The sequence below is a fragment of the Cinclus cinclus genome, chromosome 14 (assembly GCF_963662255.1).
Source record: "Cinclus cinclus chromosome 14, bCinCin1.1, whole genome shotgun sequence".
NCBI lineage: Eukaryota > Metazoa > Chordata > Aves > Passeriformes > Cinclidae > Cinclus > Cinclus cinclus.
The window spans coordinates 15,224,855-15,250,534 of record NC_085059.1 but is presented as its reverse complement, the minus strand read 5'-3'; the positions used below and the strand labels follow the sequence as shown (position 1 = coordinate 15,250,534).

Below are 25,680 nucleotides of genomic sequence, written 5' to 3'. Positions count from 1 at the left end.
TTATAAGCTTTAGCTAAAACCACCTCTACCTTGTAAACCTAGTGAATGAAGAGCCTCTTCCCCTTGGAAAAACTCCAACGTACTCTTGACTTGATAAAGCAAATTTAGACCTTTTTTATTTTTATTTTTTTAAACAATTTGCCAAAACTGGAATGAGAGATAAATAGAAGGCACAACAATTTTGCTTTTTTTATACAAATACAAACTAAACATGAAAAAAACTCCCTATTTCAATAAAAAATTTCAGAAGTTCAGGAAAAGTGTTTGAAGAGTCAAGTTCTAGACATTTAAAACCTATCCCACAATCCAAAATTTCAAAGTGGTAAAACAGTAGTTCGAATTCCTTGCTGTGATCATGTATCAAAAGGAAAAGAGATTCTACAGATACCCATTACTCCACTTTTACAGCGCCACAGAGAGAAAGGTGAAAGTCAATTTTTCAAGTGGCAATGTCTCCAGACTGGAGGATGTTCATATGACCCCCTCAAAGAAACACCAGGAGTTTTCCTTTTCTGCCCTTGGAATACTTGCCAAGAACTATGTTTTCCTACAGGCTCTTGAACGCATGCATGTGAAATAATATTCCACTGACTGCACCCAAATTCAGTACAAAGAGGGGAGGGAAAAAAAAAAGAAAAAAGAAAGACATTCCTTTCGGAAAAAACCACTGGTACCAAAAAACCAAAAATCAGTCCGTAAGTTTGAGGTGAACAAGAAAATTCAGTTCTTTTTAAAATCCACTTTTCCTAAAACGTTGTTCCACAAAGCTGGAATCTGGGACAAGGACTAGAAAAAAAAAATAAATCACAGAACCATAACACAAACAAAAAGGGGCCAAAATAGTATCAAACGTAGCAGTCTATAACAGGCTAGGGCCACATTCCAAGATACCCAAGGCTGAAATTCACAAATCTGCAGGAAAAAGGGTTTGCGCCACCACGTCAACATCCACGATGAATTCACTGGCGTTGCCCGATCCCCCTTCCAGCTCCAAATCCTGGCTTCTGGGACATTCCTCCACGTGGAGGCCCTCGAATCCCACCTCCCAGCCCCCCACGAGTGCCTCCAGGTCCACGGGGTCTGTTATCTCTGCGGTCTCCCTCCCTGGCAGCTCGTGTTTTCTTCTCCTCCACGTTCAGGCGCACCTCTCCCCTGAACATGATGGGCTGCAACAGAAGCAGAGAAGGTACTGTCATTAATGGGTCACCAGGAGCTCTTTAAGGTCAAGCAGATTCCTGCAACTTCGTCTCATACCTTCATCTCTATGAAAGACTGCAGGGTCTTTGGATTACTCACTGAACAATGGCAATAGCTAAACAATGCATCCAAACTTGGGGCTTTACCGGAGAAAATAAAGATGTGAACAAGTGACCCTTGAAAAGCCATCTCAGGCTTAACACCAAACATTCTTAGAAAAGAGCTGGGCTGTAAGCAAGCTCACTGAATGGCTGTGGGGGTGCATTCAGAGCCCCTGCCTACCACAGCAGGCAGGTATAGGCACACATTCTGCATTAGCAATCTGCTGACAAGCTGAGCAGGTACCTCTCCTGCCTTTGTTAGCAAAATCCTTTTTGGTGGGCATACCAATAACAGCTTCTCTTTCAGCTTCTGACAAACAAGATTCTACTTGTCCACAGAATCAGACTCTCTCTACCTTGTCTTCCTGAAAGCTATTTATACACTTCCCGTGTTCAGCAACCTCCCACTAGAAAAAAGGCTCCGTAATGAGCTGCTACAAGCTACTTCAATGACAGAAGACCTCACAAATCTTGGTAACAGGAGGAGAAAACATCACACCTACTTTAATATGCTCAAAAAAACCTAAAGGGATCAAGTACAATGTCTTCCGCTTAAGCTGAAAAACACTGTCCGTTGTCAACAGACCAAAAACCACTGACTAGCCATTTATTTAATTACCCTGTTGCTAAGGATCTTCTGAACTGGCTCAGGATCATCAAACACCACAAACCCAAAATTAGGGAGCTTTCCACCACTGTTGATGCGGAGTTCAACAACATTGCCATAGCCTGCAAGAGAAAAGCCAAGTTCTTGGGTCATACATTAGAATGCTCTGTTGACCAGCTCATGGCTGCCACCCCCCACCCCCAGAGGACAGCAAAGCAATCAACTTACTTTGGAAAAAATCTTTCAGTTCAGATTTATCCACATCATGGGGAAGGTTCCCAACAAACAGCTGATGACTGTCTGGGTATCTCACAATCCGCCTGGTTTCCACATCGCCTTGTTCACCCTCACGAACTTGAAGAGAAAAACAAAACTGATTTTAGAAAAGTCAGTCCCCACAACAAACAGAAAAACAAGGTGTGGTCAGAATTATCACCATTAGAAAGAATCAATTCACCCTGTCCCATTCATATATAAAAAAAAAGAAAGCATTTACACTAGCGAGTCTGCAATGATTTGCTTGTTATCACCTGACTGAGGCCAAGCTTGAATTTTTACTTGAGCAAAAATAGTTTGCTTACTGACAAAAACAATGAGATTTTAAAAGCTTTAATTATCACATTGCTTCCTCAAAACCTTTAAGCCACAGAAAACAGCTTCTTTGCAGCTTCTCTTACTTGGCCTAGGACCCCGCTGTGGTGGGATGTTCGTTCGCTGCTCCCTCACTCGCTGATCCCTCTGAGGTCTCTGAGGGGGGGTCTGAGATTCAGGCTTTGCCTCAGGGCGGGGCTGTATCAATTCAAAAGGAGGGAACAGTTGAGAGTCAGACAAATACCCACAGGTTCAGCTTTTACAAGCTTGCTGTCAAGTTAGTATTAAAAAAATACAGGAAAAGGGGAAAAGGTAATAGTTTTTTCCACCTGAGACTGAAAAACATGTTAGTTCATGTTGGCTTATATGCTAAGAGCAAGCAGCATTCATGTGAACATTCCTGCTTTTCCTCCATGAGAAACAATTATTTCTCAACCCCAAAACCAGGGAATAACACCTTCATAAACTCCATCAGGAATCACAGAATGCTAAAGTCTTTGGGGCCTGGGAAGTCAATCCAGAAGCAAATGGATTTGACTCTCTCTTTTTCCTGTCAGAGTTTAGTGCTTCTCCAGGTGCTGGATTCCTACCTGTGAGACCGGTACTTTGACAACGTGAGGTGGTATTCCTGATACTGGGACAGCCCCACTGGGAGGAAGGTTCTTGCTGGTTACTGATGCCCAGGAAAATGTCTTTAAAAAAATAAAAACAATGATAATAACATAACTATATCTCCTTCTGAGATATATTACTGATAGGACAGTCAACAGACACAGAGTAACAGGAACAATTTTTAACTTCTACTTGAAAATCAGCAGCCAGCCAACAGCAGTTTCCCCACAATTTCCTTCATATTACTTAAATTCAAGACTCAGTTTATGACAATGGAGTCATGCTTCTACCCTATTTCTGAATTCCAGAGTTGAAACAGGACACAGCAGTGACACAACACCAAGTATCACAGCAAGGTTAACCAAAGTATTGGATTCCTGAGTCCCAGTCTGTCCACTTTTACCTTCCTTAACACTGAGAAGTGACAAAAATCCCCAGGTAAAAATAAAGCTCTGTAAATAGACAGGAGAGCCATACTGATGAAACAACAGCAGTGGAAAGAGATCCATTGTCATTACCCTGGAGTCCTCTTGCACAGCAGGAGCTGGATCAGCAGGTGCTGGAGAAGGACTCTTTTCCACAGTCTCTTCTGGAGCAGATTCCTCTAATACTGGCTCAGACTTTTCTTCCTGCACCTCTGGTTCAGGCTCCTGTTCAGGTTCTGCCTCTGGCTCAGGCTCTGCCTCTGCAGCTGTCTCTTCCAGGTGTTCCTCAATGTCATTGCTATTATACAGCAGCACAAAAAGCAGGAAAAAGAGATGGTATTTTATTTATTCTATTACTGGTGATAAGAAGCGCTACTTATTCAATATAGAAGTCAGGCACATGACATCTGGGAGGAAAAACAAGGCCAAGTAAGGGCACATTGCACAAGGATACAAATTTTGCATTGGTACACTATAAAGCAGCAAAAAAAAAAATAAAATCAGAGTCTCCATGTTCAGCCTAAGAGCATTTTGATTTCAGCTGATCAATAATTAGAAATGTTTTAACTGTCAGAAGAAAACTACTAATAGCAATAAATTCATAAGACCTGTTCTACAAGCAGCCTGTTTCACACAACACCTGACTTCATCTATAAATATATTAGTACCTGACAGCCTGCTCATAATAAGCACCACTATCATCAGGAACAGCCTCAGGTGTCTGCTGTCTTTCCTCAGGTTCCTCCCCTTCCTCCTCCGATTCTGAATAAGGTTAGAAAAGAGAAAAACATAAAAGACATTTTAGTATGAGGCTCAAACACAAGGTAACTACCACAAAATACAGGTGAAGTGTGACACAAAATAGACTCTTATATTTCCACTACCACTTTGGTTACTCAGTTTTGACCAAAATGTAAAAAATATGTTCCAAATACTTCAGAGAATCAGATTTATAACCTACAAATCTGACTGCAACTGCCAAAATAAGACTTAAGAGTTCTTGTAATAGAAACAGATTATGCCAAAAAAATAATCACCTGCATGTCACAACTCCTTGTTGGACTGTGAGGAACTACAGGCAAGGAAAAAACATAGAAGCACATGAAATTTAACACTAATCTGTCTTCTCCAGCAAGAAGATTTCCTTTGATCTGGGAACAGAATGTTGATATAGATCCAGAACCAAATAGCAACAAAACTATCCAAAAATTTCTGCTACTCACCCTCTGGAGGCTCAGTATCAGAGTCCCCAAAAACCTCATCCTGGTAGCGGAAGATATCATTGTGGACATAGAATTTGTTTGCAACAGAGCCCTAAAAGTAAATCAAAGGGAAGAATTCAATCAATTACAACAATCCAGTAATGTAAAAACTGAAATAAGGTGCAAACAAGAAAGGATTGAGCAAATCATCCTTCCCACAGAATTAATCCAAATTTGCCTCTTTTAAGAAAATAATGTAATTTGGGGCAGGAAACCAAGAAAGAAAAAAGAAAACACTCCTAGCAAGTCAAGTATGGGTGGAACAAACGAAAAAATGTTGAAATGCTTTTTATTCCAATAGCTCACAACACTGAAGAAGTGCGAGTGACAAATTCCTGGTGTCCAAAGTATCAATTATCTCCAAGTCATATTGGAAAACAAAGTTGTCTTGCAACATTCCTTTTCCACTACCATTTTCAATTCTGTGAACTTCTTTGTTAAAAAAAGTCTATTTAAAAATGCCACTTCAAATACTAACTCAGCACTTTATGAATACAAAAATCTGGAATGCGTATTTCCAAGTTACAGGAAGCATCCCCCTCTTTCTACTTCACTTTCAGTAAAAAGACCAGATAAGATAAAGAGAACATAGTTTTAATATGCTTAAGAAAAAAAAAAATGTGTTGCAAGGAGTCCAAAGTCAGGATATTTATACTTGATTTTAATATTTCAGATTAATGTACAATCATACAGAAGTAGCATAATTCCCAAAGGAATTTTCAGAACGTAACTGCTGATTTTTGTGGCAAGCTACCTTCCCAGTGCAACCCTTCAGACTGCAACCCTGAGGCAGAGAGAAGGCCCTGGCAGCCCAGCACACCCACCTCGGGAGCGAGCACGAAGGTCTGCATGAACCTGCGCACGGGCTGCATGTTATTGGAGAGCTCCCCCATCACCTGCACCACCACACCGTCGTTGAGGGTGGCGTGGGCATCCACGTGACGGATCTTTGTGTGGCAATCCTTGAAGTTTAGTGACAGCACCTTCTTGTGGATATCCTAGGAAAGAATGATACACATGGGTTATGCTGTAGAAGCCATTTTTGCCAAGTTAGCCGATTTCAGAGAAAGCAAAACTGTAAAAACTGGTTTAAGATACATTCCCTAACTCTGGAGAGAAAGTTGGCAGGATGCTTGTTAAGTTGGTTTTGCAAGCAATTTTACATTATGAGCTTTCTATAAAGGAAGCACATTTTGCTTAACTATTGCTGTCTACAGTTGAGAAGGTTTTTTTCCTCCCTATTTTTTTCTTTTACAGAAAGTACTTTAAGAGGGTGTGGGTGAATCACAGCTGCATACATTTCTCTTCTCAACCATAAAGGTGACAAAATAAAAGGAAAGAACAGTTTTCAAACTTCTTACAGATTGCCCATAGACTGCGTCAGCAGGTTTTCCATTGGAATCCAAGCCACCGTGGACATAGGAAGAGTTCTTTCCATAAAACCTGTTGGAAAGAAGTGTTTTAATGCCAAGCTTTGCTGTGTAAGAACATTGAGCCTCTACATTAGAGTACGAATAATACACTTTCAAGTTTTCTGTCTGAATCACTAGAATAAAGCCACAAAAACCTCATAATCTTCTTACCAGTCTGGGGGTGGGGGAAAAAAGTTCTCTCGTGTAAGCTGCAGCATTCAGGTGTGTCAGAGATCCAGGCACCAACAGCCAAAACCAAAGTCTCATGGGAGCTCATGGTCCAATCCCATTATCCCCTTTCTGCATGAGGTCCCCAAAGCAACATCCTGAACATCTGGAATGCTAAAGGCTCCCCCTGAAGTTCTGATTTCAAGCTTGAGCAGGGAGCAATAGATGCACTTTGCGCTTATACAGTAAAAAGAAGTAGTGCAGGTAAACCTTCCTTTCTGTAACTGAGAGGTTACCAGCTGAAATACCCTAAGCACCATGGTACTGCACTCCACCAGCACACAGAAGACTGGAACGGATTCCATGGCACAGAGTCAACTGTCCTCTGACCTAAAGGGATGAGGTCAGCTGCCCACCTAAGTGGAGAAACACTCTGAGCAAGTGCTCCTGAGACTGGAAGGGGGAAGGTTTCAGAAACTTTATCTGGCTGCTCAAAACACAGCAAAACAAAGCACATCTTCATAAACAAGACTAGTTTCAAGAAGGATACCTGTCAAAACAAACAGGACCCATTTGTTTAGATAATGGATTATAGTTTGCTGCATATTCATAACTTCCTGACTTTCCTTTAAGAAAGAGCTGGTGAGACTCCCAAGAGAGACCAGAACACAAGCACAAAACTTACTCAATGTTCCTCCTAGTTAGGGGGCATTTTATCAAGCCAAAAACTATAGAAAAACTTAACTAAGTGGCATTTCTCCAACTTCAATTTATACTGATTACAAGCAGAAGTGGCAAGCAGCATTTCAGTTAGAACCAGAACTCGTATTTAAAGAATTCCTGTATTCTTTATCATCTATCTTTTAACCCAGCTGGCCAAAACCAAAAGTTAACAATGCTTAGCATCTTGAATAAATCAGTTTTTAAGTGACCAAATTCAGCAAGCTAAGACACAGTATTAAGATTATTCACCAATTTCAGCACACAAGTTCAGAAATTCAGAGAAAACCAGCTCAAAGCGAAGCAGAGCTTTACCTGTGCAAGTAGTCAGGTGCTTGGTTCAGCAGGGTATAGTACTGCCTCACGAATTCCCGCCCGACCAGCAGGGGACTTGGCTTCTCCATCACCATTTCTTTGGTCAACTGAAAACTATGGAAAAAAACAAAAGCTCCATCAAGCACGAGCATTTCAAACGGCTGTTCACATCCTGATTGCATAAGCCACCTAATCACAGTGGCAAGCACGCACCAGCACTGTTTCACCCCTGTAAGCAGTTTAAGCAATGTGTTTTCAGAGTCATCAGAGTTTTGGTGCCAGGGAGCAGATTCCTGGGTACCAAACCAGAGGTGGGAGAGGCTGCAAGGCCAAGGAAGGTCACCTCATAACCTGCCAGTAGTTAATCATTCCACCTATCCTCAGTAAAAAGCAGGTGGCCAAAAAGAAAGGTTCTTCGAGAGGATTTGTTAAGTGGCTAAGACATTTACAGTTGATCCAAATTCTACTTACCTCACTTGACTTCACAATCAGAATTAAAAGTCAGATGTTCTCAGGCAAATCCTGTGCTACTGTATTAGGGGCATTTTTAGAAGGTCAGAGTAAGTCCAATCTATTTTTATCAGCAGCACAGCACTACTTGCTGTGAGTGTCAGTGCTCTGGAGAAATATTATATTATATTAAAATTATTACGCCACAAACACACGCTGCTCTTCCCCTGCTTCCACCAATCTCAGCAAGTCACTTCTCACTTAAATTCAGACCACCTGTCAAGTGAACAGCATCACCCACGCCCAGGGACAAATCCATCTGGGTACCTTCTACCATGGATCTCTACATTACAAAAATCAAGTCTTTGCACGTAGGCTACACAATGCACATATCTTCAGGACAGGCCAGCACAAACCAAAGCACATTCCCACACTTCCTTTTTATTGAATACTCAAACACTGTTCAAACTCATTCAAAATAGTTTTAAACTCACAGGGATAAAAACCAATAGCAGGGCAAGCTGCTCTTGGTACCAGATACAGAAACAACAGCAGATTTTCTTCACACTCAGGTGTGCCAATCAGTAGAGAATGGAGGTTTAGCAAAAAGTTTTGCTGAAAGAACTTTGTCCCCACTACTGACCCCCAATCTCCTTCACTACACAGCCCTTTTCCCAAACACATAGTATTCAAACTCCATGTGCACAGTCTCCAGGTGTGATATGCAAGTCAAAACTAATACTACTCAGCTGAGCCCTCTAAAAAGCAACTCAGGAATCATCAATTACTTACCTGCTTTTATTTAATACTGCTAACTATAAACAGTGACAAGGAATGGCAGCATCAATGACTGGGGGAACACTCAGACTGGATCACAGCTGGAACACAGAACGGGGGTAAAAAAGGAAGCCAAATTAAGCAGGCTTTTAGCATAGACTAATCCTGATGGACCCTGCAAATGCTCATGCCAAGCCAGGCATGTCTTCGGACAAGCCTTCTCTTGTCACTATACTCAAGAGCATCCCATATCCTGGGAAAACTGAGTTGCCCACAACTTATCCTTCAGACATAGCAAAAGGAAAAGACCGGCTTTCAAACCTCCTTGTACTAAGCCCTGTCCCAGTTTATTCAAGGATCTTAAACATTATTCAGTGCATTTAATGAGTTTCAGAGAACTTGTCCTTTAGATACCAAGAACTGACAGCAGAGCTTCAGAAGACAGAGGTGACCAGGTTGGTGTTGTTGCAGTGACAATTTCAAACACACAACATACACAGGGCTGCAAAGGAAGTCACAACCACACTGCTGGATGGACCAGGAATGAAAAACAAAAGCTTGAAGCCTCAAAGAGGCAAATGTACTTAAAAAGATGCCATGGAAGCTGATAGTTTGGGTGAAGGTAGATCCAAATGAACCTGGCAAACCTCATATCTCAATCAATGGTCAAGCACCCAACACATGGTAACCACAAGGCAATGTTTAGCCACACTGTCAGAACAGCCAGGTGATAGATCTGAGGATGTGATCACACCCAACTCCCAGCAGTGGCCAGAATGCACTGCATCCAGCTTTGTTGGGGAATGCAGCTGAGGTTCAAGCCAGAAGAACTGTAATTTTGTATATATCCGATGTGTTTTTCTCTGTTTTTAATACAATCACACTTGATCATCTTTTTAAATCTAGGAAACAAAAAAAGAAATCTTCCCATTCTATTTTAAAAGACTTCTTCCTAGGTTTAAACACCGTGAAAAAGATCTGGTGGGCTCCAGAGGATTTGTCTATGAACTCCCTCTCAGCATGACACACAAAGAGATGTTACCTACATGATAATGTGCTGAAAAAATAAGACTAAATATGACTTAGAACTTAAAGAGGCTTTTCCAAACATTCAGAAGCTTTCAGCTGTTAGAGGATATTTTCAAGAGCTAACCACACAGAAAGGAAGAAATAGTCCACGGCTGGGTCTGGCCTGCAGGAAATGCTCAGATTCTGCAAATCACTTTCATTTCAGGAAGGTTCCACCATCTGTGGTTTTGCAGAAGCCTTTGAACTCTAAGTGTAATGTATTACAGATACAGATGTCCAACACCCAGCACAATCTGAGGTGACAAAAACTTCCAGGAGATGAATTCTTGCCTTCTACTGTATGTTAAATGAGATTCCCATAAAATATTATCAGGCAATAAGAAAACACAGCAAAGGTAAAGTACAGCTAAGTGGTGGCTACCACTGCAGACTTCCTCATCTCACTTTGTTTCCTCTTGAGGACTTGAGAAGCTCTAGGAGCAGGCCAACCCTAAAGCAGTGGGAGCAGAGATGGCAGCCAGACACAACCTGCACTTCTAGCTCCAGTCAGCTTAACTAACAATGCAGGATTTATTTGCTCCACAACAGTTAAATTTGCTTCCCTGCTGTCAGTTTACGATCAGGAAGCCAGTCCTACCACACACCAAGATCACCATTTGGAGAATGGCAGGAGGTACACTTAATTTCTTTGTGAAGATACAGTTCCACTGGAATTTCAAGTTTATTCCTACAGATGGAAATAGGCAGGTTTTCTATTCTGATCTAGTTCTGATAAATGATGAACCAGGCTCTTCTGAGAATTATGTTCAAGTGCTTCCTAGAACACCAATGTACAAAGTTTGTCTTTCTCACATTATAGCAAAATCTTCCTGTAGCACTCAAATCTCAACAGCTGATTCACCAACAGCTCTTTCAGATTTCTGTTCTTCAGTGAAAGCCCTCACCTGCAACAACCCACAGGCACATCTTCCTTGCTGGTCTCAAGAAATATTGGAAGTGAAGTGGTTTGATTAGGTCTGTCATACTTACATGCTTAAAAATATACATAAAACCACCTCCCTCCTGATAAGAGTAAAAAAAAAAAAAAAAAAATCTATCAGAACTAACTCTCAACATGAGAAGAGGAATTGCTGAGTGCCCAGTTCTTCTCAAGCAGATCTGAAAAGAAATGGGAAAAACCTTTACACGACCTAATCAGAGGACCACAATCTGGTTTTACTGCTGCTGCACCTGCTGCTACGTTGCCAGCTGCCATCTGCTCTTGTTCTCCAGCCAGCACAACCTGAATGGTGGAAGCCAAGAACCTCCTCAGAGACTATTTACTCCCTACCTCTCATGAGCAATTTACTACTCCACTATTCTCTGATCCGAGAAAAACAACTAATACTTTATACTACATTTCCATTGCACAGCACATAATTGCACCAAATGTTTGAACTGTCACTACACTACTCTTGATAAAAGCTTATCCACACATTTTCCTGTCAATTGACATAATGATGAAAGGGTGAAAATTGACAGGAAAAGCCAAAAATCTGATTATTTAAGATTTATTCATAATCATGCATTTGTATTATCCCATATGTGAAACAAATTGGATAAGTTAAATTATAACAAGTATACCACAACAATTCTGCAGCATAACTGAGCCCCTTCCTTAAGCCAAGGGCTTAGAGGAAGACAAATACCTCCTTTACAGTGGTTATCACCTGGCTGGTGGAAAATTCCACCATCTGTTACAATGCTCCCACTTGGCAGAAAATCAATGTCAGGCACTGAATTTCTAAAATACTGTTATGTAAATTAGACCCATTTATGTAAATTACACATTAGCAAATTCAGATTAAAGTCCACAAAACCTATTAGCATATTAGTATTCAGAAAAATGGACTCAACACTCAAAACTGGCAGTGGTCATTAATTTCTTACCAAACTGCAACATGGTGAAAGCAAACCAATCGTTGCTGTCCCAAGTCAATTTGTTTGGATTTTTCGTTGACTTGGGGTTTTTTTAATTTCTGAATCAGACAAGTTGAGCTTGAATGTTGCTTGTACTGGACTTCCTACACAACACAAGTGCTTCTTATGCACATCACAGGATGTCTGGACCAGTGCCAAGACTCAAGCAAAAGGTCCCTGGCCAGATATAACAAGCTAAAGGACCAAAACCCAAATTTCACTTCCCAAATAGTGTGGCAATTTTAAACACCTTCTTTCGAGAAAGAAGTTAGAACTAGCAAGAAGACAAGTTAAAACTGAATCATAATCTTAAGAGGCTCTGATGTGTTTTTAACGCTAGCCTTGTTGCTTTGTTCTCCACCATATTTAATTACACTTTTTTTGACTTACATTTCAATACAAGGAACCTTCTTAAGAAACCCAAAGTTCCTACAATGCATTCCAGTCCTGACTGGAATATTACACAGCAGTTCATCACCAGTTCTCCTTTGGTTACTCGAGTGCTATAAGGTAACCACCTGAGGTCCACTCCTTCCATCTCTACAAAGTGGTGGAGTTTACAGGGTGCCAAAACAGCCATTCAGAATGCCAAACTCTTCACACAACTCCATTCCCTCATTTTGGTATCAGTGAATTCCTTAACTTAAAAAGGCTTTTTGGAAACCAAAGAAACAGCAGGAGAAGCTCACATGGAAAAGAAGTGTCTGTATCCAAGCACAACACACCACAAATGTGGCAAACAGCAATTCTGCTGGAAATTAAAGGTCTTGTCAATAGTTAATAGGATTACATAATTAAGTGTCATTTGGGATTTCTCCAAGTTGCCTAGCAACAGGTGAGCATGCTCAAAGCCACAAACCATTTATCTAGATGGAATAACCAGGTCTAGAAGCAGTTACTGCTGCTGTTATGGACAAAAAAAATATACTGAGGAAAATGCCCAGTAGACCTCTAAGAGGCATGATACAGACTGAAAGTTTAACAACAAAACAAAAAAATAGAGTTAATTCTAACTCTCCACACATTTTACATGACTAGCATCTGCTCTGCTGCTGACTAAGCAATAGAAGAAAACAAAAAAAAAAAGACAAAACATGAGGGTGGTACCTGTGTGAACCATGATACAAAACATTAAAGTGAACAATGGAACACAAGCTAAACTTGCAGCCCACGGCAAATTCCAGGGCCCATCCCAGCTGGGGATTAATATCATCACACCAGCTTGCTCTCAAGGAAGAAGAGTGATGTTAAGTAAATGCATATTAAAAACACAAAGACTGCAGATACACTGAGACACCCTTATTTTAATACAGCCTTAACTATCCAAGGGGAACAAAGAAACCTGAAACAATCCAGTTGTTGACCTAGCCTAAATTATCAAGAGCTGAAAATGCACCTCAAATAAGCAGGCAAATGAAGTCCCAAAACACTAATCTGCTTTAAAAAATAGGTCTCATGACTTGCCTCCCACTGGATGCAGAGGCAGACAATGTCACTGCAGCACAGCATTGTGTATTTCAGACACGAGCCATTACAGCTGCGTACCTGTAATCAGTTCATCTTTTCTGCCTTTTGACAGATTCAGAGGCAAAGTATTCAGCCTGGAATAAGTTACCTTAAGTTAGCACTGTTCCACAGAAGGCAAGATGCTTGGTAGCCACAGTCAATGGAAGCTCAATGATGGGATAAGTTATACAATAAATAAATATCTGAGGATCAAATTGGGACAAGTTTTGAAGCTACCAGCATTCAATTCTTACTAGCATCTCTAGGAAGCATTGAGATAGTCTCCAAGATTCACCAGGAACTGCCAGAAGCAGGCACTTGAGAGTAGAGTGAATGAAGTATCAGACATATGCAGACAGAGGAGTCTTTAATAATCTTCCAAACCAACACCTAATAAAATGTGGATCTAGACTGTCAAACTTAGCACAGCTATTTCTCCTTTCATTTGTGACTCATCTCCACTGTATGACCCACACAACCTACAAAGACAGGCACTGCCTACATTCATAAGATACTTGAGGTGTTAAAGGGAACTAGACCCTAAAAAAAAAAAATCAGTCACACAGCAACGAATCACCAGGCAAACAGCTTTCTCTGTGCCTAACTATCCAGATGTAGCAGAAAGGCAGAGCAATGCCTGAACCCCTTCTGAAGATTTGAGACACACTGACAAGGTACATGCTAGAAAAGCCATACATAAGACCAACATATGGATAAGAAATATTAAGTTACAAGATCAACTATTTTCTTTCAAATCATCCAAGCAATCAAATAAAATTTAAGCACAATTAAAAAAAAACCCCAAGACATTTTCATCACAAGATTAAAAAATAATTCAGAATTACATTCAGCACTGCCTATGCCAGTACCAAAAAACCCTCTGCTTGCCAGTGGCAGATGGGAAGCCTTACTCAGCAGCAATGCACAGCCCTTCAAACACTGGGAGAATACAAATAAAGAAACTAGCAATTGCTGAAGAGCTGTCAGTGTAGAAGTCTGCCTGTGTTTTTGCTAACAAACCTAAGTGTGATCCACAAATTAATGGATATGATGGAGTCTGCCATTTTTTAGACAAAAATCAGCACTTCTTGTATTTTCCAGCTGTATCAAGCAAGAAAGAGACAAACTGAAGACTTCTAATGTTTTCAGTCAGAATCTAAAAGAAAAGAGATGATTCTGGAGAAATATTATTTCCAGGGCATTAAGCTCAAAAGCAGATTAAAAACAAAGATCACTTAAGTGTAAGTTAATGTACTTGAGATCAGCATCCTATAGTAAGGCACAAACTTTCATGTGGGTAAGGAAAATTATACCAGCACTATTCCTGTGGTTAAAAGCATAAAACCCCAAAGACAAACAGCAAATTAGGTCCTGTTTACAAAGAGAAGGAAAAAAAATACCTAACCCAGAAGAATCTTGAAAACTTGCTATTAAAACTAATTGACATAGTAAGAAATTCTCAACAAGGTGCTTAGGGTTTTTATTCATCCCTCCAAACACTCTGCCTTCCCTGGGTGCTGAGCTTGATATGGTGGTGGTTCAGGCATTTTTCCTTCCTTTTTAAAGCTGTTTCACCTGTCTTCCAAATTTCGACTTGATACCACCCAATCATCACCTCTATTCAGCAGTTACCTGCTCTAACATTAAGCTAAGGTGATCTGTCCTGAGCCTAACGAGCAACACTTCGTATCCTCACAAAAAGAGAGCTCTGTTGCATTTAGCACTAGAGAAAAACACGTGGCCTTGTGATTTGACAAAGTCCAAAAGGATCTCCTCTTCAAAATCCGAGTTCTCTGAAAACTCAAAGCCTTGAGAATTCCCAGAAATATTTCTACATTTTTAATTACCCTAAAATCAGATTATCCTAAATGGGCTCTCGAACATGGAGGAAGGACTTACCTTTCCAACTGAACCTATTCCAACCTCATTTAGCCCTCAACTAGAACCAATGTTTTTCTGCAAAATTATGTTTTAAACACGGAAATTTCATCCTTAATGGCACTGGGATAGTGCTGAATGGTTTGCTTACTCTTTCTTTAATAAAAAATAAGTCAGGTTTTTTGCCTCTACTGCTCTACAGACTACTTCATGATAAAGCAGTTACTTCGACCCTGTGATTTTGCCATTAGAACAGGTTTTGTTTTGACATCAGAGAGCTGCTCCAACATCTCGATGAAGTTGGCAGCAGGTCCAGTCGTCTTCTCTTAGGTCTGCAAATTTTCCATTTGGCTCCAGTGCAGCTTCTTAAAGTAAAAAAGCAAAAGTTACTCATCAGCAGTCAGAAGAGGTAGATCAGAACCCTGAGCTACACTGACACTACAGTGAAATTCAAGCTTCATGCCACTCAGATTAGAATCACCAAGATTAAGATTCAAAATATTTTCTGCATGCCAAGCAACAGACAACTGCAAAGAGAATCAACTCTTTCACCTCTACCCCTTTAGGTCACAGAAGACATTTAAACTTGATGTATCAGCTGTATCCCGGCACTCAGGACCGACTCATCACAGCACTGTTACATTAAAAACAAAACAAAGCCAGCCCAGCAGCAGCCAGGAAACAGCACAGGGCAGAGCAGATGAAAATGGAAGACGGGCACCAGCGTTTTCCAGAGCAGTGCTGCACTGCACGTTTGCCTCAGCAAGGAATCAGGTTCATCACAGATCACTCCTACATAACTGACAGCACAGGGCTCCTGCTCTGAAAGCAGCACTGCACCAGCCATGTCTTCCTGGAAGAGCTCCAGACTTAATATAGCAAAACGGAGACCTCAAGCCAGTACAACACTCACTGCCTGCAAAGTTTAAGGATTCTTTTACAGTACCTGAGGAACAGACTTCAGTTTTTCTTTTTAATTACTCTATGAGGTTGCTTAAGGTTATCCATTCTACTAGTAGGTACCCCAGGAAGACAAATGATTACTTCAACTCCGCAGATTTTATATAGGCACCCATTAAGAAAAAAATACTACCCAGTCTTCTAAAGCAAAGCATCACTTTTGGTTTTGGTTTGTTCCAAGCAGAGCACATTGCAGCCAGCACAGCAACTAGCACCACCCTGCTGAAATGCTGCCCTGCTTGGATTTCCTCTTTGACTTGTCAGTCACCACCTTGGTCAGATAAAAAGGCCCAGGTGGTAATATTAAAAACTAGAATGTTTTCTAATTCAAACAGGACATTGATGCCAGTCTTGTGAGTGCTCTCTCACCAGATCCTACTGTTTTCACCAGAAAAACCAAGATTGCATTTTAAAGCAACGTCCCTTTGCTTTACTTCCCTTTCAGTAAAAAGTGCTGCTCTGTATGTTTGCCTTACAATTTGCAAGGTGAAAAATAAAGCTCAGAAACAAACAATTTGCTGTTTCATCGAGTGCATAAAGATTCTGCTTAAAACTCAGACGTTCAAACTCCATCAGTTGTGTTGAACTCTGCTGATGCTGTTGTGCCAGCAGCAAAGTGAGCAGCAGAGCAGTGGTCTTGCCATCACAGCACAAACAAATCCTCCTGTGTGCTTTTGTTGTTTCTCAGACTGCAAATGCAAAGATTCCCAACAGAAGATCCTGATGTGCCCGGCACACATGGATGAAATCTTGCCCACCAGGTTTTCTACTTTAATTTTCATTATGCTTCCCTGCTTTCAACTTAAGGAGCCCACACTTAAAACAACACAACCTAGCAAAAAATGGGCAAATTCACACCAGTCAAGAACTGGGGCCGCTGTTTACCCCCTGAAACGTACAAGATTAAGGTTTTTAAAAAATATTTATATTTATAAAATTATGATATACATTTGCAAAAGGTTCCAGCACTGATTTTCTTCTCTAACAGTCCTTCTATAATTACACTTTCTAGAAGGTTTTAGTAGTGCCTTTCAGGCAAACCAGCCCCTGCAACATGTGATGCTGTCAAAAAGGTAGTGAGATCTCCATCATAAAGACAAGGATGCAAGACTTAAAACACATGAATACTTCCAGGCAACCTTCAAATTAGCCACATATGCCATCCACTAAGCTTTAAAAAAATAGAATATCTAGACTCATAACTTTACACCATTATATATGGTGCTTGAAACACCCCAGGAAAGGTGAGCTCAGCTCACAGGATGAGAAGATGCTACCATCAACACCATGGAAGTATCACAGAGCTATCCAGCAAAATGGTTTGGTTTAGTCTTTACAGACAGAGAATAGGAGAATAAGAAAAGTGAAAATTTGGTCGAAGGAAAGAATATCAGGAAAGGTTGGAAATGCAGTTTTTGTCTGTCAACTTCTGCACTGCCCTTTATGACATCAATCTAACAATCCTTATTAGCTAAAAAAAAATATTAAAATAATCCAACACACCCCTCCCCACGTTTGAATTATGGCATCTGGAAGCATCAGCTTCCAAAGCTTGATAGCAGTGTCCAGATTTCCTAAAGCTGTCACCCCTGGCTGAGAGAGAAGGGGCTTGCCAAAAATAGCACACACTGGAAACATGGCGTCTTGCTGCAAATTCTGCTTTCCCCCAATGGTGGAACAAAAAAATCCTTTTTTTTTGGTAAAGAGTACTTATTATATGCATGCAAGCCACAACATAGAAAACCACCAGGTAAGCCCGCTGAGAATTAGGAACACGTTTGAAGGTCCAGATCAACATTACAAGGTACTGGAAGACTTATCGAAACCTTTTCTCTGGGGTTTCTCCAGCATGTACATCTGGGGCCTTAAAGGATGTTTGAAAGTCTCATTACAAGCACTACTTCGCATTTCAATCTTAGCTTAATCTCGGATTCACCCAAGGTCATGCGGTAAACCAGGATAAGATACATGCTCTCCTGCTCGAATTTTAACTTCCTCCACCTGTAAAGTTACACCAGGGGAGTCACCTCGAGCTGATAGCCAGGTGCGGACCGTGCGAGCACCCAGCGCTGCCCCTCAAGCCGCAGCCACAACTCACTATGGAGCGGGAACACCTCGGGCTTTGGGTGGGCTCTTCCCCAGCCCCACCTGCCCAAAATAAAACCCAAAACCAGAGAGCGAAAAAACCTCCGAGCCTGGAAATCCGAGAACAAAGCTCGAACCGCACACCTCGCCTCGCACAATGCGGGCCCGCGAGCAGCCGATCCCCCGCCGCCCCGCCTGCCCCGCGCCGCTCCCGCCGGGAGCTCCGAGGCCGCCGCGCCACCGGGAGGACGGGCGAAGGCTCCGGACGCCCACGGGGGCCGCGCGGCCGCGGGTCAGGCGGGAGGGCGCCCGCCACAAAGCGCCGCGGGGACCGGGCGGGATGCAGGGGGAGGGGGGCGCCGGCAGCGCCGTCCCGCACGGCCCGCGGCCTACTGAGAGCCGGGGCCGCCTCGGAGCCGGGGCGGTGCATGCGGCCCGCGAATCCCCCAGGAAGACGCGGCCGCGCCGGTGCCTCCCCGCGTCCCCCACCCCCCTCACCTGCGGGCAGAGCGGGACGGGAGCGGAGGCGCCGCTTCACCAAGGGGCCCGGCGGACGAGAAGCGCCTCACGCAGCGGCGTGCTCTGCCGCTGGCTACATATATCCGGCGCGCAGCCTACCCCAGCGGGTGCGGCCCAGCCAATCAGAGAGCGGCGCTCTCTGCCATTCGGAAGCCGGTTGGCCCGCAGCCGTGAGGAGGCAGGCGAAGAGCTGAGGGGCAGCTCAGCCAGCCAACCATGCGGCAGCATCCTGCGGGGCGGTGAGAGTGACTGACAGACGAGTAAGCCAATGGGCGGTGGGCGATTGCTGATAGATTTGCCCTTTGGCCAATGGGACGACGCTCGCCGCGCCAGCAGGCGCGCAAGGCGGCGCGCGCCGGACGCCGCAGTGTGGTTGAGCCGCACTGCAGCGCCCTTGAGAAGGTGCTGGTAAACCCCGTTATAGATGGGGCGGGCCCCACGGGGAGCGGCGGCCAATGGGAGGGCGCGACGGGCGCTGACGGACAAGCCCCCGGCTTGGCTCTTAAAGGGGCAGGCGGGCGCCACGCGGGGCGGTGTCCCGCGCTCCCCACCGCCCCCTGCCGGAGGGAGGGCGGCGCTAACATGGCGGCGGGCGCCATGTGCGGAGGTGTCGGGGGCGTTTAGGGCCTGTCCCCCACGGCCGAGAGCTGCGGACTCCCAGCAGTGAACAGGCAGTGGCCGTCTGCTTTGGCTGTGTTTTTACAGGCTGCTTGGGGCTCACCTGGCCCACGCACCTGAGAGAAACCCCCAGTGGGAGTGGGCAAAAAGAGCTGCTCACCTCAAGGCAGCTGCACCACACACGGCCCCGGTCACTCATACGAAGCGGAAGGTGGTGGTCACTGCTGGTCACTGACCCCTGCCCATCCTGGCAGCCTCATCCAGCTGCTGCTCTTCCTTCACAGCTTCTGAGCAAAACAGACTCAGCATCATCTGCCCCAGAGGAAACACAATCCCAGCAGGAGCCTTTTCTAAAACATCCACAAAGGAGGAGAAAGGCCTGGAAGATCTCAGATTTTTTTGCTCACCAGCAGGTGCTGGTCCAGGGACCCCAGAGAGCAGGAGGGAATGGGAACAGGCAGTGAGCCAGAGCTAAGCAGCTTCCAGGCAGCCATAGCTTCCACTTGTTTGTGTCACATCCCATCCCACATGTATCTATGACATGAAGCCCTCGGAGACAGATTGCACCCTATAAAAATTACTTCCTGCCCACCACCACATCCCTGAGCGCTGCCCAAACCCCTCCCTGCCATGCCTTGCAGCAGAAGATACAGACAGTGGATTGGCGTGGGGCCACACTCAGCATTAATATCCTCCCCCAATACCTCCTGGCTATTTTTAGCCTAAGCCACACTGCAATCTGCCAGTTCATAAATCAGCACTGCAGACTTTTACAAAGTTTAACATGAGCCCAGTGACCCAGCACAACAGCCCATCCCGAATAAACTCTGCCAGGGGATCCAGGACATCTCTCTGCAATAGCGGGGCAGGGAATTCCTCTTTTATAAAACCACCGGTACAGCAGCAGCATCCAGTGTACCTAAAAAGAAATGCCCTGACCCCCCAGCTGGGTTTTTCAAAAAGGGGCTCATTCTTCCTTCGAAGGACCATACAGCCAGGGAAGGGAAAAAAAAAATCACAAACACGCAAAGCAGACACATCTTCAGAGACCAGCGCCCTTCTCAACCTGCTCTGCATTAGAGACTCCTCTCAAACCTCTCGCCCTTCAACATCCAGCCCACCAGACCTCCTCCAAGCCAATAAATCTCAAAATCTCAAATGACGGAGAGGAACGAGCTTTCTTTTCCAGCCCGGACCCCGCAGCATTTGTCCGTGCTGACCCTTAACCTGGAAGCGAGCGGAGCACCCATTTCGGAGCTCCACACGGACCACCCGCCATCCCGCCGCTCTCCAGAGCTTTTCCCCTCATCCTCCGTGGCATCCCCGCCTCCCGAGGCCGCGGCCCCGCCACGGGGCCGGGCATGGCCCGCCCCTTCCTCCGCGCCGCGCCCGCAGCCTGCCGCGGGGATCGGGGATCCGGATCCGGGAGCGCGGCTCCGCCATGCCGGTGGGTGGGGGGGCCTCAGGGCCCGGGGCCTCTCTGGGGTCGGGGGTCGTGGCTGGGGCGGGGAGGGCACTGCCCGCTGCCGGGAGCGCCCGCGGGGCTTTCCCCGACCCTCGGTGCTCCCGCAGCCCCCGAGGTTCCCCGAACCTCCGCGGCTCCCCACTTCCCCGAGGCTCCTCCAGCCCCCGAGGCTCTCCCGGCTCCCCAAGGCTTCTCCAGTCTGGGGTTCCCCCAAGCCCCCACCCGACTCTCCCGGTCCTCGAGGCTCCCCCAAGCCCCCAGGGATCCCCCAGTCCTCGGTGCTCCCCTAGTTCTCCAGGGCTCCCCCAGCCCCTCCAAGGTTCCCCCAGATCCTGTAGCTCCCTCAAACTTAGAGGCTCCCCCGAGTCTCTAGGTCTCCCCCAGTCTCAAACTCCCCCAAATCCCAGCCCCCCCTCCACCACCTCCCCGGGGCCAGGACACAGAAAGGCAGCATTGATGGAACCCTCCTTCCTCCCTGCCCACACACCTCCCCAAAGCACCCAGGACCTTTGGGAAATAAAAATGAAGAAAATGGCAGTTACACTGAAAAAAAACCTAACGGGAATCTCTGTCCCAGGCTCCTTCCTAGGTCTATGATCCCAAGAGGGTTTTCACTTCACAGTGGCAGGGGGCACAGGGTGGTTCTGAATAGAAGGAAGTATGTGTTGCAGGTTTCCTTTTTTAAGGAAAGCAAAAAGCACATGCTAGAGAATGAAATTAGGACCCATCTGATGCCAAAGGTTGAAGGCAGTGCTTAGTTACAGGCAAACAGAGTTTTGTTGACCCAGTGTTGCTCACAAGTAGTGAAGATATCACTGGGGCCCCAGTCGAGTGGAGGAATGAAAGAACAGACTAATGCTCATTAAATTTCTGGTTTGCTTATATTTTTATTATATTGGGGACCAGAAGCCTTGTAGACGCACAAAGAATAGGATGGGGAAGCACTAAAAACCTCTCAGACTTAAGTTAGGACAGCGAGTAGCTGGAGACAGGAGATTTGCTTCTCCTTGGCTCCCCCTGGACAGACTAAGTTCAGCAGATGGGGATGGTGATTTGTGCTGACTCTGGAGTTAGCTATACCGTCTCAAAAAACCCCTCGGGATTATGCTGTGGGGAACAGCACAAGGACACTGTAGGGAGGAGTACCAAGAGTTCTCAGTTTTGGTTAGGATCCCTTAGTGGGGTGTGTATGGTCCTTTTGGCTTGGGAGGCTTTGAACCCACCTCCCCAAGGAAAAAGGCAAGGGTTGGAGTGCTCATGGTGTATTTCCAGCTGTGCTCTCCCTGACTCCTCGACTGCCTCTTTTCTTTGCAGAAACACGAGTTCTTTGTGGACATGACCTGTGAGGGCTGTTCCAATGCAGTCACCCGTGTCCTGCACAGGCTGGGAGGTGAGTCAGTGCTGGGTGTGGGACAACCAGCTCTGGGGCAGTGCCCTGGGGACCTCCATCCTGAAGGATAACACTGTGGGTAGAAGTCAAAAGTTGGAAACTTCTCCTTTCTCTGCTCTGAGCCTGCTCCTTATTTGGTAACAAGTTGTGCTGGTTGTTTGCAGGTCTGTGACTCTTGGAGAATTGTCAAGGGAGGGAGGAGCTGCCACAGCTGCAGGTGGCTCTGTGTCACCAGGGCCTCACCCTGAACCCTCTGGGAAGGACACTGGTAGACCCCTGCTCAGGCTGCCACAGGGAACGGAGGTGAATGTCCTGCCTGGCTGTGTTTCCAAGGAGGCCTGGGGTGTCTGTGGTGCTTCCCGAGATTTGTCATCAACAGTCACAGTGAAGAGCTGCTGAGCAGAGCATTTGGTGGTTGTCTCTGTAGCCTATTTTTAATACCACCTGGTAAATTATAACCCATGTCTCTTGTTAGCTGGCATTTCCAAGAGAGAAGGATCTGCCCTTGTCAGCTGTGAGGACCTGCTCCCCTCCGAGGGAGAACAGCTTCCAGCCACCAAAGCAAAGGCCTTGCAACTTCTTCCAGACCCCATTACCAGGCTGTGACAATCCCATTTTCTCTCTGTGTGGTTGTCAGGACTTCTGTCACTCTTCAGCAGCCTGGCCAGTGTCAGCCTCATATGATGATGTGGCAGAGCTCTCAAAGCTGACACATAACTACAGGTTTTGTGAAAATACATAACTGGATAGAGACTGCATGTCCAGTTCCTCTCACTGGGATGAGATGAGCTCACCTTTATTAGGCACTGGGAAATCCACATGGTAAAATATCTTTTCCCTCATTTTACTTCCAGCTATTAGGTGGTACTACCAGTTTAGGCATCTTGTCCTGAGCCTTTCCTAACCCTATCCACACTAAGCCAGAGCACAGACTGAGCTGGATGGAAATGTTAGTGGTTGGTTTGAACTCAGCTTACCCTGGTTCCTACATGGGTGATTGTGTTGATCCAAGGTGGGGTGAGCAGATTAAAGCAGTTGAGAGGCTGTGGTGCCTGATGTGGAGCTAGAGCAGATTTGACTTCCTTCATACCACTGCTGGCAGGACACCAGGTTGGTTTTGCTGGCTGCTGGTGGTATCAGAGTGTGCTGGCAGGAGATAAATGTTTGACTGATGCCCTGGGGAGCACAGATGTGTGAAGGGGAGCTTTCCCTGTGCTTACACCATTTGGCTGCTTCTAACTATGCAACATTTTTCCTCATAGGTGTCAACTTTGATATTGACCTGCCCAACAAGAAGGTGTATATTGACTCGGAGCACAACGTTGACACCCTGTTGGAAACCCTCAAGAAGACTGGAAAGAATGCTTCTTACCTTGGAGAGAAGTCTGCACAGTAGCCTTGCCTGATGTGAAGAGCTAGGTATATACCAGCTGTACCCAGTGTGGAAGAGAGTCATCTGAGCTTTTTCCAGCTCTCTCAGTAAAACAGACATCTTCCTGGAAAGCACAGATTTAAAAAGACCTGCAGGTCCAGCTTCAGCAAACCCCTTATATCAGAGAAGGAGCTGGAGCACACACAGGGACCCCTTAGCTGTTCTGCACAGCCTGTGTGATCCCAGCCTTGGCTATATTGGAGAGGTGGAACACAGCCTCTGTGCCATTCCCAGGTGAACCTAGAGTTTGCCAGAGCATATTGTGCATGAAAACAAATCCCAAACACACTTAACAGCTGGCCAGAGAGAGTGGTGGGCTCCAGCAATATCAGGAAGGGTGATGGGACACTAAGACCCCTTTGGGTGTGTGATGCTGTGGGTTGGCTCTTAGCACAAGGAATTCCAACAACTGATTCTCTTGATAAGGCTGTTAATCCTCCACTAAACACAAGGATGGAAAAACAGCAGCTCCCTGGCACTCTTCTGGATGTTAAATCCTCCACTAAACATAAGGATGGAAAAACAGCAGCTCCCTGGCACTCTTCTGGATGTTAAATGTTGGGTTTCAGAGTAGCTCCCAGTACATACATTCCCTGGCCAGCTGTCCACCCCAGTGACAGACTGATGTTGCAGCCTGTCAATTTTCACAGAATTCCAGCATTAGGAAGACATGTACAAAACTCTGCTGACTGTAAAATATATTGGCAGACAAGGTTCAATTTCAGTGGAAAAGAACAAAGTGGGAGAGGGCTGCCCACTCACTGCATGTATTGTTCTTTAGTGTGCAAAATTATTACATAGCATCTCTTAAGAATTTGTTTCTGCCAGTGGAGCTTTCTGATCTGGTGACATTTTTTTTAATGGTTTAGTTGGATCATCACAAATAGCCAGCACAGATGCACTGAAACCAGTTCATGCTGATTTAATTCCCAGTCAGTAAATTAAATCAGGGATTTATACTAGCAGGAATTAAACTGATACAAAGAAGAACTGAGCTGATAGTGATGTGTGTGCAATAGATCTGCATTGTTTAATAGGCTGACAACAGATTTAAAATTGCAATTTGTATCATTTGAGCAAGCTCTCAATGCTTCTTAGAAATTGTTTAAAATCATAGCTGTAATCAAATAACAACCCCACTTCAACAGAGGGGGGCATGTTCTGAATTGATATGCCCCTCAAATAGTTTTCAATGTATTTCAGTTTCCTAGTATTGACTGCAAGGGCTGTTACAAATTGCAGAGTATTGTGAACTATGTGTCGAGTGCCTGCAGAATTTAACTATTACAGCAAAGTCAGTATCAAATAATGGAAATGTATCTCTTTTCCTGGCCCAGTTTTCCCATTTATTTCTTTATATGACATCAAGGCAGCCGGTGAGTCAGTTCAGCTGGCCAGCGTGGCAGAACATTTCTCTGGATGCCTTTGTTTTCCTGTTGCATTTTAACTGAAGCTCTTTGACTCTATACAAGGATCTTAAGACCAGGAGCAGAGGAGAGTGGGGGGCTGGGCTGCCTTTGCAAGATCACTTCAGCAGTCAAGCTAAAAATCCACTAAATTTAAATTTTACACATAGGGAATATCTTTAGGGGCCCATCCGTACAAGGAGGGAGGGAAGTTGCAAACCCTTGGCTCTGATGGATAGATTTCCTTTGGCCCTCTTCCTGCCTAACCGGCAGAGGGCATCTCTGTATAACGTTGTCTCCTCTGAGCCTTGGTGTTCTTTTCCCTTCATTTATTCATTTATATATTTATTTTGCAGGAACTCACATATGACTTCAGCAAAAAATTGTTTAACTGTCTGCGTGTCTCCCAACTTGCTGTGTCATTTGACCGTTGCCAGATGTTGGAAAGCAGAGGCCTGGCAGGAGGAGACAGCTGGGCTTTGGGTTCTAAAAGTGGAGAGGTCTGGAGGAGGAAGTTTCTAGTTCCACAGTAAATCGAGGCGTTGCTTTTAACTTTCAGTGCATGTCTGTGTGTCCTGTGTGTCTCTGTAACTGCTCTGAGTGGTTTTCTGTGAAAGAGGAGGTTTTTAGGGATGGAAAGCTCCCCTTTGATGCAAGACAGGTCTCTCAGGAAATTGCAGCTATCCTTAGAAGCTGACTGCAACCTCTGCCTGAGGGACATATCTCAGGAGAACTGTGCTTGAATGTCACTTAGATTCAGGGAATCTGCATCTTGGAATGTGTTGTGTTCCATCAC

General features: G+C 44.7%; 2 protein-coding genes across 4 annotated transcripts; one reads left to right on the top strand and one right to left on the bottom strand.

The window, feature by feature from the left end:
* Window positions 1–90: 90 nt before the first annotated feature.
* G3BP1 (G3BP stress granule assembly factor 1) lies at window positions 91–18,656 on the bottom strand. 3 transcript variants are annotated; one of them, XM_062502188.1, is made up of 13 exons: window positions 18,553–18,653; window positions 8,653–8,738; window positions 7,411–7,524; window positions 6,157–6,238; window positions 5,620–5,793; window positions 4,757–4,847; window positions 4,202–4,295; window positions 3,627–3,831; window positions 3,087–3,188; window positions 2,583–2,694; window positions 2,134–2,259; window positions 1,918–2,048; window positions 91–1,166 (listed from the first exon to the last, which is right to left on the bottom strand). In XM_062502188.1, the coding sequence occupies exons 3-13, from the start codon at window positions 7,503–7,505 to the stop codon at window positions 960–962; spliced, it is 1,419 nt and encodes a 472-aa protein (XP_062358172.1). In that variant the 5' UTR covers window positions 7,506–7,524; window positions 8,653–8,738; window positions 18,553–18,653; the 3' UTR covers window positions 91–959. The 3 variants fall into 3 exon arrangements, with proteins under 3 accessions (XP_062358172.1, XP_062358174.1, XP_062358173.1); XM_062502190.1 differs by having other exon boundaries at window positions 1,918–2,027; XM_062502189.1 differs by lacking the exon at window positions 8,653–8,738 and having other exon boundaries at window positions 18,553–18,656.
* A 1,930-nt stretch (window positions 18,657–20,586) lies between these two features.
* On the top strand, window positions 20,587–25,436 carry ATOX1 (antioxidant 1 copper chaperone). The gene is made up of 4 exons (XM_062502229.1): window positions 20,587–20,638; window positions 21,971–22,046; window positions 23,309–23,465; window positions 25,241–25,436. The coding sequence occupies exons 1-3, from the start codon at window positions 20,633–20,635 to the stop codon at window positions 23,440–23,442; spliced, it is 216 nt and encodes a 71-aa protein (XP_062358213.1). The 5' UTR covers window positions 20,587–20,632; the 3' UTR covers window positions 23,443–23,465; window positions 25,241–25,436.
* The last annotated feature ends 244 nt before the right edge of the window (window positions 25,437–25,680 follow it).